Source organism: Anolis sagrei, chromosome X (assembly GCF_037176765.1).
Source record: "Anolis sagrei isolate rAnoSag1 chromosome X, rAnoSag1.mat, whole genome shotgun sequence".
In the NCBI taxonomy this organism is placed as follows: domain Eukaryota; kingdom Metazoa; phylum Chordata; class Lepidosauria; order Squamata; family Dactyloidae; genus Anolis; species Anolis sagrei.
Genome location: NC_090034.1, coordinates 61,881,341 through 61,894,730, shown reverse-complemented (window position 1 = coordinate 61,894,730; position 13,390 = coordinate 61,881,341). Strand labels below are relative to the sequence as shown.

The 13,390-nt window shown below is 45.5% G+C and overlaps 1 protein-coding gene and 1 long non-coding RNA gene across 3 annotated transcripts in view; both read left to right on the top strand.

The window, feature by feature from the left end:
* Positions 1-10,569, top strand: part of LOC132780882 (fibrillin-2) — a 150,186-nt gene extending 139,617 nt beyond the window's left edge. Inside the window, exons 63-65 of one of the 2 annotated variants that reach the window (XM_067473612.1) lie at positions 1,722-1,977; positions 6,483-6,648; positions 9,353-10,569. In XM_067473612.1, the coding sequence (XP_067329713.1) occupies positions 1,722-1,977; positions 6,483-6,648; positions 9,353-9,733 (803 nt within the window). In that variant the 3' untranslated portion in view covers positions 9,734-10,569. The remainder of the gene's footprint in view (positions 1-1,721; positions 1,978-6,482; positions 6,649-9,352) is intronic. The other variant, XM_067473613.1, reaches the window with a different exon arrangement.
* Positions 10,570-10,603: 34 nt separating this feature from the next.
* On the top strand, positions 10,604-12,874 carry LOC137097996 (uncharacterized). Its single transcript, XR_010910533.1, has 2 exons — positions 10,604-10,807; positions 10,871-12,874. It is a non-coding gene; the product is annotated as an uncharacterized lncRNA (long non-coding RNA).
* Positions 12,875-13,390: the final 516 nt, after the last annotated feature.

Genomic DNA, 13,390 nt, shown 5'->3' with positions numbered 1-13,390 from the left:
CCCTGTGGAGACCGGAGGCTGGCTTTATATACCAGAGCTTCCCAAACATTTCCCTTTGTAAACATTAATTGTTCTTTAGAGGTTGAACCAACATTTTTGAAGAGATATGGACACATTGTTACATTGTAGTCACAAATGTAAAGGGGCACAACAAACCTGAAGGTCCTCAAGTAAATCAATTCAATGAAATGAATCATCATCATCATCATTTATTTCTCTCCTGCCTTTCTCCCTGTAAGCGTCCATTACACTGTTCAACGGAGAAAATGTTGCGGGCCTGAAAATAGTTGTTCTTTTATGATTTTTGGGGTGCTGAAAACGAAAATGACATTTAAAAATGTATATTGGCTCTAGTTTTTATGATATAAGCAATCACGTGATCACGTATGGTTGAAAAAATGCATGTTGCGACTTACACTATGGAAGATTCTAGAAAGTTGCAGGCCTGAAAATAGCTGTTCTTTTATGATTTTGGGGTGCTGAAAACGAAAATGACATTTAAAAATGTATATTGGCTCTAGTTTTTATGATATAAGCAATCACGTGATCACGTATGGTTGAAAAAATGCATGTTGCGACTTACACTATGGAAGATTCTAGAAAGTTGCAGGCCTGAAAATAGCTGTTCTTTTATGATTTTGGGGTGCTGAAAACGAAAATGACATTTAAAAATGTATATTGGCTCTAGTTTTTATGATATAAGCAATCACGTGATCACGTATGGTTGAAAAAATGCATGTTGTGACTTACACTATGGAAGATTCTAGAATATTCCAGAAAGTTTGATGATGCAGTATTAGTGCCAGGCCAGACTTTTGAACGGTGAGGGTCAGTCAGTTGAAGACTGAGACAGTATCGTTAAACATCGTTTTACATTGTTCTTTTTACTGTAGTTATGCCTCGCACGTGTGTAAATAAAGCACGATGGAAAAAAGATATCAAGGCGAATGGACTCCGTCAATGCTGTCAGACTCCTGCTGGAGCATTGTAAGAGACAATCCTTTCCTTGAATACAAAAGAAAGTCAAGAGAAGCAAACAGGATATAAACTAAAGTCACGATTAAAGCGACATTTAAACTTTCAGACTTTTCAACTGCATTAGGCCTACTAATATAGTTTCTTGCTGCACAAACATAAACAATAGACTAATTAAATAAATATTTCTCATGTATAAACTATTGGCAATATAATTTGACTAAAATTTAGTAAATATTCACGGTTTATATACATGCAGTAAGGTTAGGTGCATTATTATAATATTAACGAATTACCTATTGTGGAGAAAATTGAAATAGCTGTTGCATAAAAACCAGAGCCAATTAACACATTTAATTATTATATTTGAATTCAGCATGTTAAATTTATTAAGAAACGGCACATTTCGTTTCTCCAACTGAGAAAAACTGAAAATTTGTAGAACAGTGTTATTATTGTTGTTGTTGTTGATGATGATGATGTTGATACATTCTTAGAATTCCAGAGGGGTTCAATGTGATGGGATCCTGTAGTTTGACAAGGCCTTGATTTTTTTCTGCGAAAGGATGCTGGTGTCCCACCAAAGTACAAATCCCAGCATGGCATAGCATGGACCCAATGCAATTCAATGAGAGGTGGTGTCCCTCCAAGAGGAGCTCCGGGTGCCACTTCCCCTTTGGCTTGGGCTCAGTGTTAAGATTGCGCCGTAGGATGTCAATCTCACTCTCACTGCCTTTGTTCTGCAGACGAGAACGAGTGCTCTGGCACCTCCTCCTCATCGTCATCGTCCTCCTCCTGCGGCTCGGCCTCCTGCTTCAACACCTTGGGCAGTTTCCGCTGCGTCTGCCCCTCAGGCTTCGACTTCGACCAGACCTCAGGCGGCTGCCAGGATGTCAACGAGTGCGCATCCGGAGCTGGAAGCGCCTGCAGCTATGGATGTGCCAACACCCAGGGTGGCTTCCTCTGCGGCTGCCCAGCAGGGTTCCTCCGGGCTGGACAGGGGTGAGAGAGAGAAAGGCGGCAGGGCAGGCAGAAATATACTTTTTTTTGGGTTGTTGTAGGTTTTTCCGGGCTATATGGCCATGTTCTGGAGGCAATTTTTCTCCTGACGTTTCGCCTGCATCTATGGCAAGCATCCTCAGAGGTAGTGAGGTCTGTTGGAACTAGGAAAATGGGTTTATATATCTGTGGAATGACCAGGGTGAGACAAAGGACTTTTGTCTGCTGGGGCTAGGTGTGAATGTTTCAGCTGATCACCTTGATTAGCATTCAATGGCTTGGAAGGGCCTGGGGGGAATCCTTTGTTGAGAGTGATTTGATGTGCCTGTTTAGTTTCCCCTCTGTTGTTTTGCTGTTGTAATTTTTGAGTTTTTTAATACTGGTAGCCAGATTTTGTTCATTTCCATGGTTTCTTCCTTTCTGTTGAAATTGTCCACATGCTTGTGGATTTCAATGGCTTCTCTGTTCTCTCTTTTTCTCTCTCTTCTCTCATTTTTTTTGTCATGTCAGGAGCGACTTGAGAAACTGCAAGTTGCTTCTGGTGTGAGAGAATTGGCCGTCTGCAAGGACGTTGCCCAGGGGACGGCCGGATGTTTTTGATGTTTTACCATCCTTGTGGGAGGCTTCTCTCATGTCCTCGCATGAGGAGCTGGAGCTGATAGAGGGAGCTCATCCACCTCTCCCCGGATTTGAACCTGTGACCTGTCGGTCTTCAGTCCTGCCGGCACAGGGGTTTAACTCACTGCGCCACCGGGGGCTCCAGAAATATACTACTATTACTTCTACTACTAATAATATTTATTTATTTATTTATTTATTTATTTACTTTGCTTCTATACCGCTGTTCTCAGCCCGAAGGCGACTCACAGCGGTTCACAGTTAGTAAAAACAGCAATAATTCAATGCCACATCTAACAACAATTAACAACTTAACACATTACCCGCTCAGTAAACAATTACTACCATAACCAAACCCAATCGTCTCATCGTCAAAAACATAATCCAGATTCGTCATCCATTGTTCATTCCTATGTTCATTACCAATCATTGTACTAGTTATTTGAACGCCTGCACACACAGCCAGGTCTTCAGTTTTTTACGGAATACCATGAGAGATGGGGCCGATCTAATGTCCATGGGAAGGGCGTTCCACAGCCGAGGGGCCACCACCGAGAAGGCCCTATCTCTCGTCCCCACCAACCGTGCTTGAGAAGCCGGCAGGATCGAGAGCAGGGCCTCCCCGGCAGATCTCAAAGTCCTGGTGGGTTCATAGGCAGAGATGCGGTCGGAAAGGTATCTTGGGCCGGAACCGTTTAAGGCTTTATAGGCCAATGCCAGCACCTTGAATTGAGTCCGGTAGCAGATCGGCAGCCAATGGAGCTGGAGCAACAGGGGAGTTGTATGCTCCCTCCTGTTAAAATCATGGCTGCCGCACGTTGGACTAATTGAAGCTTCCGGGCCGTCTTCAAGGGCAACCCCACATAGAGAGCGTTGCAGTAGTCTAGGTGGGATGTAACCAGAGCGTGGACTACCGTGGCCAATTCAGATTAATATTATTATTATTTATTTGATCAGTCATATGACCATTTCAAAATAGAACACGAGTAAAAAACAAGGCAACAAAGTGAAGACAGCAGCTGACCTTCTATTTATAGTCAGAATCTTATTTTCCTGGTTCTTCTTTCAGGAAATCTGCTCTTTTCTTAATAGCTTTCAGAATAAAAAGGCTTACTCTGATTATGCTGGATCTTTCCTGCCCTTGCAAGAGGGATGTCAGAATATCATTTCTGTTGGGGGACCTGCAGTTGGATAATATTGGATGTAAATATCTGTCTCACAGTTCAGTATATGCTGGACAGTCAATTAAGAAATGTTCAATGTCTTCCACTGTTTTTTCTCCCTAAAGACCTTGGCCTGCACTTAAATCTTTCACTTCGGGATGTTACAGTAGCGCCCAGTTTGCACCATAGTACCGAGTTGTTCAAACCTAGCCCTAGTATATATTCTTCTTAAGGGTAGAGGAAGTGGAATAGTTAGGTAGTGCTCTAAATGAATATTCCTTTTGTGGGAAGCTAAAAACTTTGTGGCTGAAGACCTGCCTATGCTCTCTAGGTCCAGCTACTTCTACTACTAATAATAATGTATACACAGCCTTTTTGAGTCTCCTTGTGGAGAGATAAAGTGGGGTATACATAAATATAATAATAGATACATAGCCACTTTGAATCTGCTTTGGGGGAGATAAAGCTGGGTATCAATAAAGTTATTATTATTATTATTATTATTATTATTATCATCATCAAATGTCTGGATGTCATCGGGGTTTGTGAAAATATTAGCAAGTTCACTGAAAATGCATTGAAACAAGGGAAAACTGAGTTGTTTGTTGGCAACGAAGTTATGGAACTGTTAGCATCTGGGACTTCCAAATTCTGACTGATAGAGTTTTGGATCACAAGACTCCTGACCTCACAATCATGGGAAAAAATGAAGTATGGATCGTTAATGTCGCAATCCCAGGCAACAGCAGCATTGAAGACAAACAACTAGAAAAGCTGACACAATATGAGGATTTAAATACCAAACTGCAAAGACTCTGGGACAAACCAGTCAAGGTGGTCCCAGTGGCAATCGGCACACTGGGTGCAGTGCCTAAAGAGCTTGGCCTGCACTTAAAAACTATTGATGCTGACAAAATCACCACCTGTCAGCTGCAAAAGGTCACCCTACTCGGACCTGCACACATTACTCGCCTATAGATCACACAGTCCTAGACACTTGGGAAGTGTCCGATATGGGATCCAATACAAAAGCCACCAGAGTGATCTTGTTTGCTGTGTACTAATCTTGTTGTGTTTCTAATAATAATAATAATAATAATAATAATAATAATAATAATAGAATCATAGATGCATAGCCTCTTTGAATCTCCTTTGGGAGAGATTAAGTGGGGCATAAATAAATATCATCATCATCATCATCATCATAATTCAATGCATTAAGTTCAGATGCAGGAACGAAACCCAGGTCTATACAAAGAAATCCACGTATGTTTCGTAGACACCGTTAGAGCCTAATGATGATTTTGGATTATCGCAGAAAGCCTTTGGGAGAGATAAAGAAGGATATACATAATAATAACAACAACAACAACAACAACAACAACAACAACAATATACAGGACACACCCCAAGTTACAAACAAGAAAGGGGGCCTATGACATGACCTTATTTCCTGGTTTGGTGTGAAGAGAGGAAATAAGGCCATGACATAGGTCTTTCCTGTGTATATTTGAAATCTGGGAGAGCATTGCCATGGAAACAGGAGCAATGCAGGGGAGGAGCCAAGGTGAGAGGGGAATAAACTGTCTGTTGGAACTTTGTTGCATTCCCTACAGCATGCTTTTGAATTAAAGCCTTCCAACTTTGTTTGTGAGGTATTACAGGCTGTATTTATTATTTATTTATTTAAAACATTCTATTTCTATTAGTGAGGTTGCCTTTGAAGACAGCTCGGAAGCTCCAACTAGTCCAACGCTCGGCAACCATGATTTTAACAGGAGCGGAGCGCAGGGAGCATACAACCCCCCTGTTGCGCCAACTCCACTGGCTACCGATCTGCTACCGGGCTGAATTCAAAAGTGCTGGCGTTGGCCTTTAAAGCCCTAAACGGTTCGGGCCCAAGCTACCTATCCGACCGCATCTCTGCCTATGAACCCACCAGGACTTTGAGATCTTCCGGGGAGACCCTGCTCTCGATCCCGCCTGCTTCTCAAGCTCGGCTGGCGGGGACGAGAGATAGGGCCTTCTCGGTGGTGGCTCCTCGGCTGTGGAACGCCCTTCCTACGGACATTAGACTAGCACCATCTCTAATGGTATTCCGCAAAAAAGTGAAGACCTGGCTGTTTGAGCAGGCGTTGGAATAATTAGTGCAATGATTGGTTAAAGAACACTGGAATGGAACAATGGATGACGAATCTGGAACATGTTTTTGATGACGAGACGACAGTGAATGGGTATTGTAGTAACTGTTTATTAATTGTGTAATGTGTTAGGTTGTTAACTGTTTCTATACTGTAGCACTGAATTTTTGCTGTTCGTATTTGTTGTGAACCGCTGTGAGTCGCCTTCGGGCTGAGAACAGCGGTATATAAGTAAGGTAAATCAATAAATAAATAAATAATATTCCGCCCTTCTCATCCCACAGGGGACAACATATACAGTATATGGCAAACATTCAAGGCCATGACATAAATCCATAAATATATACAAACATTAAAATCACTTCTATCCACTGTAGGTTGGTTCTTAAGTTGAATCTGTATGTAAGTTGGAACAGGGGCATTCTCTAACTCCAGTCACACATGCACACACATTGACAGCCCAGAAGTTATGAGCAAGAGAGGTCTTGTAGGTTAGTTCTTAAGTTGAATGTGTATGTAAGGTGAACACGAGATTCAAGCGAATACAGAATGATGATGTGTGCGTATTTCCACCATGTTTCCGCAGGCACTGCATCTCGGGCCTGGGCTTTGGCAAGGAAACAGAGGGTGAGGAGGAGGAGGAAGAGGAGGAGAACCTCTTGTCCCCGGAGGCCTGCTATGAGTGCAAGCTCAACGGGTTCCCCAAGAGGGGGCGCCACCGTCGCAGTCCTAACGCCACCCTTGCGCAACAGGTACGCAGCGCCCCTCTCAGCCCCATCATTCTCAACCAGGAGTTGCTCATAAATCAGGTGTCTGCAATTCAGGGATGGTCCCTTTGTGGAGGTGTGCATAAATATGAGCTAGATATAGCATCAGAGGTGTTGTACGGACTCCCAGAGGCCTGGTTCCATCTACTACAATGTTGAGGCTCCTTCCAATAGAGATGAGCCTCGCAAGGCTCCTTTCTCAAATAAAGAGCATTGAAGGAACACTAAAAAAGCCTTTTGATGAGAAGAAGGAGAAGGAGAAGGGGGAAGAGAGCTCTCCAGGCAGGAAGGAAGCCAAACACCTTGAAGGCCACAGATCTAGGAAACAGAGGGGAAAAACAAGGCAACAGGCCTGGCTCCATCTGCTACAAGGGTTGCGGCTCCTTTCCTTCCAATGAAGGAACTCTAAAGAGGAGGAGGAAGGAGGAGGTGAAAGTGCAGAGGCCCAGGAAACAGAGGTGAAAACAAGGCAGCACGCCTGCAATATAGTGGGGCCTGCATTATAGTGGGGCTCCCTCTGTCCCCAATGGCTCCATCTACTCCAGTGATTCCCAACCTGTGGTCCATGTACCACCAATAGTCTCCAAGAACTAAGATATGGTCTGTTACTACACCATTGCAACGAGAGCGACAGGTCTCTCAAAGCCCCCTTATAGTGCCGATTGTTTTTAAATATGGTTTTCTGTCAGTGAGCAAATGTTTGACACGACCTTCTGGCAAACAAACTAGTCCAATGTGGGCTAAACAAAACTACGGTGAGGTGGATCTGTAATTGGTTAAATGGACGAACCCAAAGGGTGCTCCCCAATGCTTCCTCTTCATCCTGGAATGAAGTGACGAACGGAGTGCTGCAGGGACGGATCCTGGGCCCGGTCCTGTTCAACATCTTTATTAATGACTTAGACGAAGGGCTAGAAGGCATGATCATCAAGTTTGCAGACGACACCAAATTGGGAGGGATAGCCAATACTCCAGAGGACAGGAGCAGGATTCAAAGCGATCTTGACAGATTAGAGAGATGGGCTAAAACTAACAAAATGAAGTTCAACAGTGACAAATGCAAGATACTCCACTTTGGCAAGGAAAACAAAATGCAAAGATACAAAATGGGGGATGCCTCACTCGAGAGCAGTACGTGTGAAAAAGATCTTGGAGTCCTCGTGGACAACAAGTTAAACATGAGCCAACAATGTGATGTGGCGGCAAAAAAGCCAATGCTTTTGGCCTGCATCAATAGGAGCATAGTGTCTAGATCTAGGGAAGTAATGCTACCCCTCTATTCCGCTTTGGTTAGACCACACCTGGAATATTGTGTCCAATTCTGGGCACCACAATTCAAGAGAGATATTGACAAGCTGGAATGTGTCCAGAGGAGGGCAACTAATATGATCAAAGGTCTGGAGAACAAGCCCTATGAGGAGCGGCTTAAGGAGCTGGGCATGTTTAGCCTGAAGAAGAGAAGGCTGAGAGGAGATATGATAGCCATGTATAAATATGTGAGAGGAGGCCACAGGGAGGAGGGAGCAAGCTTGTTTTCTGCTTCCCTGGACACTAGGATGCGAAACAATGGCTTCAAACTACAAGAAAGGAGATTCCATCTGAACATGAGGAAGAACTTCCTGACTGTGAGAGCCGTTCAGCAGTGGAACTCTCTGCCCCGGAGTGTGGTGGAGGCTTCTTCTTTGTAAGCTTTTAAACAGAGGCTGGATGGCCATCTGTCAGGGGTGATTTGAATGCAATATTCCTGCTTCTTGGCAGGGGGTTGGACTGGATGGCCCATGAGGTCTCTTCCAACTCTATGATTCTATGATTCTACTGGGTAGCATATCTTCCATACCAGAAACAAGAGTTGATGTGGTCCATCCAATGCGATTTTCTGAATCAGCACTCCAAATAACCAAACCGAATCTAAAGTTGACCAAAAACTGATTTGTAACCCTTTTGGTGCTAATGTTGGAGAGTTGTCCCTGGTCAAAGAGGTCCCTGGTCAATTAGTCCCTGGTCAAAACAAGGCCAGGAACCACTGATTTCCTCCAAGTGTTGAGGCTCCTTCTAATAGAGAGAGGCCTTGTGAGGCTCCTTTGTCAAATGTATGCTCATTAAAGAAAGGACTTTGATAAGGAGAAAGGCAGGTCAGAAGCCACACACTTTGAAGTGCACATCCCTAGGAAACAGGTGAAAAGCAAGGCAGCAGGCCTGCATTATAGTTGATCTCTGTGTGTCCCCAATGACTCCATTTACTCCAAGTGTTGAGGCTCCTTTCCTTCGAAAGAGGCCTCGTGAGGCTCCTTTCTCAAATGTAGGCACATGAAAGAAAGGCCTTTGATGAGAAGAGGAAGGGAGAAGTGGCTTCTCCAGGCAGGTCAGAAGCCACACACCTTGAAGTGCACAATTCTAGGAAACAGAGGTGAAAAGCAAGGCAAGCAGGCCTACATTCCAGTGGGGTTCCCTCTGTCCCCAGTGGCTCCATCTATTCCAAGTGTTGAGGCTTCTTCCCTTCCAGCAGAGAGGCCTCCTGAGGCTCCTTTCTCAAATGAAGGCACAATGAAGAGGAGGAAAAGGGAGGTGACCTTTCCAGGCACACCTTGAATTGTGTGCATCTTGGAAGCATGACCTGCTAGACTCCAAGGGTGGGTGTTTCCAATGGCCCCCTTCTCACTGACCGCCTCTTCTCTTCTCTTCTGGACAGGACCGGGACCAGGACCAGGAGAAGGCGGACGCACTGAGCCTGGCCAGCCTGGACGTGGGCTCTCCGCTGGGGCTGCGGCTGAACCTCTCTCGCCTGGGGGCCGGGGAGCCCCTGCTGGCCCTGCTACCGGCCCTGGCCCCACTGGAGGGCCGCCTGCGCTATGTGATCTCCAGCGGGGGCGAGGAGGGGCTCTTCGGCATCCAGGAGAAGGGGGGCCGCAGCCTGCTGCTCCTGGCCCCCCAGAAGCGGATCCTCCCCCCACCGGGTACCTACCGCCTGGAAGTGTCCAGCCGGCCCCTCTTCCGCCGGAGTGAACTGCGGGAACGGGCCCCGGAGATGGGGGGCACCCTGCGGCTGCGGCTGCACATCCACCTCTTCTAGCACGGTGGGGGACCCTACTACCTTCCTTCCTTCCTCCCAGCCCTGCTCCACTCTTCCTTCCTCCCGCCTCTGGACTCTCCAGATCGGGTGAGGAAACAGACCCCGAAGCCAACGCCTCTCCTCCATTCCCCTTGGCCATTTCCCAATCTTTTGATCTCATCAGACAGGGAAAAACCCCTTCCTGCCTCCTCCTCCTTTGCTGTTCCCCGTCTCTTTGCTCCCTCCTTTATCGGGACATTTAGCCCAGTCCAAAGCCCAGGGACCTCATCGCATTAGGAAATGCTCCATGAGGTTTTTAGGATGTCTGGCCACATTCCAGTAGCATTCTCTCCTGACGTTTCGCCTGCATCTGCAGCTAATGGCATTTTCAGATGATCTGTTGCCAGCGAGGCAAGTGGAGTGTAGATATATCCCTGTGGAGTATAATGTCCAGGGTGGGAGAAAAAAAAAACCTTGAAGCAAGTGTGAATGTTACAATTAGCATTTGAGCTTGAATTACCATTTGAGTTGTCATGAAGTTTGCGAAGTCAAATCAATGCAGGAATCTGCATAGAGGTATCCTTGCTTCTGTTGCCTAGAGGCATTCTGTTTGGGAGGTGTTCACTGGCCCTTGATTGCTTCCTGTCTGGAGTTCCCATTTTTTGAGTGTTGTCCTTTATTTACTGTTTTGATTCTGGCATTTTTAAAATACTGGTAGCTAGATATTGTTCATTTTCATGGTTTCCTCCTTTCCATTGAAATGGTTCATGTGCTTCTAGTGCAGTGGTTCTCAACCTGGGGTCCCCAGATGTATTTGGCCGACAACTCCCAGAAATCCCAGCCAGTTTACCAGCTGTTAGGATTTCTGGGAGTTGTAGGCCAAAAACATCTGGGGACCCCAGGTTGAGAACCATTGTTCTAGTGGATTTCAATGGCTTCTCTGCGTAGTCTGACATAACAGAGGGTGCCTCCAGGCAACAGAGGCCGGGCTACCTATATGCAAGTACTCTCATTGATTGACTCTGCAAACTTCATGGCTACTCCAGTGCTAACACAAGGTGGCTAATGATAACATTCACACTGGCTCTAAACCAGGCATGGGGAAATTGGGCCCTCCAGGTGTTTTGGACTTCAACATTCACACTGGCTCTAAACCAGGCATGGACAAACTTGGGCCCTCCAGGTGTTCTGGACTTCAACTGGACAAAAACTGCTATGTTGCAGAAGAGATGCAAGACAGCAACCCGGGAAACCAGCTTGAATGCATCTGAATGAGAATCAAGGGAACTGGGAGTCAAAAAGATCTCGTTGTAGGCGTCTACTACAGACCTCCAAGCCAGGATGAAGAACTTGATGAAGTCTTCTGCCAACAGGTCACCAAACAGGCACAAAGAAGAGATATAGTAGTCATGGGCAATTTCAACTATCCCGATATTTGCTGGAAAACAAACTCGGCCAAGAGTACAAAGTCCAACAAATTCCTTGCTTGCCCTGCAGACAGTTTCATGGTCCAGAAGGTAGAAGAGGCAACAAGGGGGTCGGCTACTCTCGATCTCATCCTAACAAATGCGGAGGACCTGATTGATGCAGTTGAAGTGTTCGGATCCTTAGGGGCAAGTGACCATGTGCTCCTGCAGTTTGAGGTCCAAAGGAAGGCGAACACTAAGACAAGTCAAACCCGCATTTTGGACTTTAGGAGAGCTGACTTCAAAAAAATGAAGGAAATACTGAGCAGCATTCTGTGGACACAGATACTAAAAGACAAGGCAGTTACAGACAGATGGGAGTTTTTCAAGAGTGCTAACAAAGAGAAAAAATAGGACAAGTACAAAGAAGCCAGAATGGATGTCCAAAGAACTTCTAACTGTGCTAAGACTCAAAAGAGACATGCACAAGAAGTGGAAAAGGGGAGAAATCACCAAAGTAAAATTCAAACAAATAGCCAACTCCTGTAGGGAAAAGGTTCGCAGGTCTAAAGCACAAAACAAGCTCAGGCTTCCCAGGGACATTAAAAACAATATAAAGGGCTTCTTTTCTTCTGTCAGTAGAAAAAGGAAGAACTAGGAGGTGACAGGGCCTCTTTGAGGAGAAGATGGGGCAGTGCTGACAGGAAATAGGGAAAAGGCAGAACTGCTTAATGCTTTCTTTGCCTCGGTCTTATCACAAAAAGAAAGTCACCTTCAACCTCATCAAGATGGAGTGGATGAGGGATTAGAGGACATCCAACCACAAATTGGGAAACAAGTCACCCAGGAATACCTGGCTGCTCTAAACAAGTTCAGGTTCTCAGGGCCAGATCAACTACACCCAAGAGTATTGAAGGAACTAGCAGAAGTCATCTCGGAACCATTGGCAGTCATCTTTGAGAGTTCTTGGAGAGTTCTTGAGGGCCAATGTGGTCCCAATCTTAAAGAAGGGAAAAAAGGATGACCCAATTACCGTCCGGTCAACCTCACGTCGATACCAGGCAAGATTCTGGAAAAGATCGTTAAGGAAGTGGCCTGCAAACACTTAGAAACGAATGCGGTCATCACTAATAGTCAACATGGATTTATCAGAAACAAGTCATGCCAAACTAATCTGATCTCTTTTTTCGATAGAATTACAAGCTGGATAGATGCGGGGAATGCTGTGGGTGTAGTGTATCTGGACTTCACTAAGGCCTTCGACAAGGTCCCCCACGACCTTCTGTCAAACGATGTGGGCTAGGCAAAACTACGGTTAGGTGGATCTGTAATTGGTTAAGCGGACGAACCCAGAGGGTGCTCACCAATGCTTCCTCTTTATCCTGGAAAGAAGTGACGAGCGGAGTGCCATAAGCAGGGTTCTGTTCTGGGCCCGGTCCTGCTCAGGATCTTGATTAATGACTTAGACGAAGGGTTAGACAAAGTTTGCAGGTGACACCAAATTGGGAGGGATAGCCAATACTCCAGAGGACAGGAGCAGGATTCAAAGCCATCTTAACAGATTAGAGCGATGATTGGCCAAAACTAAGAAAATGAAGTTCAACAGGGACAAATGCAAGATACTCCACTTAGGCAGAAAAAATGAAATGCAAATATACAGAATGGGGGACGCATGGCTAGAGAAGTACGTGTGAAAAAGATCTTGGAGTCCTCATGGAAAACAAGTTAAACATGAGCCAACAATGTGATGCTGGAGCTTTAAAAGCCAGTAGGATTTTGGCCTGCATCAATAGGAGCCTAGTGTCTAGATCCAGGGAAGTCATGCTATTGCTACCCCTCTATTCTGCCTTGATCAGACCACACCTGGAATTACACTGTCCAATTCTGGGCACCACAATTGAAGGGAGATGTTGACAAGCTGGAATGTGTCCAGAGGAGGGTGACTAAAATGATCAAGGGTCTGGAGAACAATCCCTATGAGGAGCGGCTTAAGGAGCTGGGCATGTTTAGCCTGAAGAAGAGAAGGCTGAGAGGAAACATGATAGCCGTGTATAAATATGTGAGAGGAAGTCATAGGGAGGAGGGAGCAAGCTTGTTTTCTGCTTCCCTGGAGCAGAAACAACGTGGAACAATGGCTTCAAACTACAAGAAAGGAGATTCCATCTGAACATGAGGTGAACTTCCTGATTGTGAGAGCCGTTCAGCAGTGGAACTCTCTGCCCCGGGGTGTGGTGGAGGCTCCTTCTTTGGAAGCTTTTAAAGAGAGACTGGA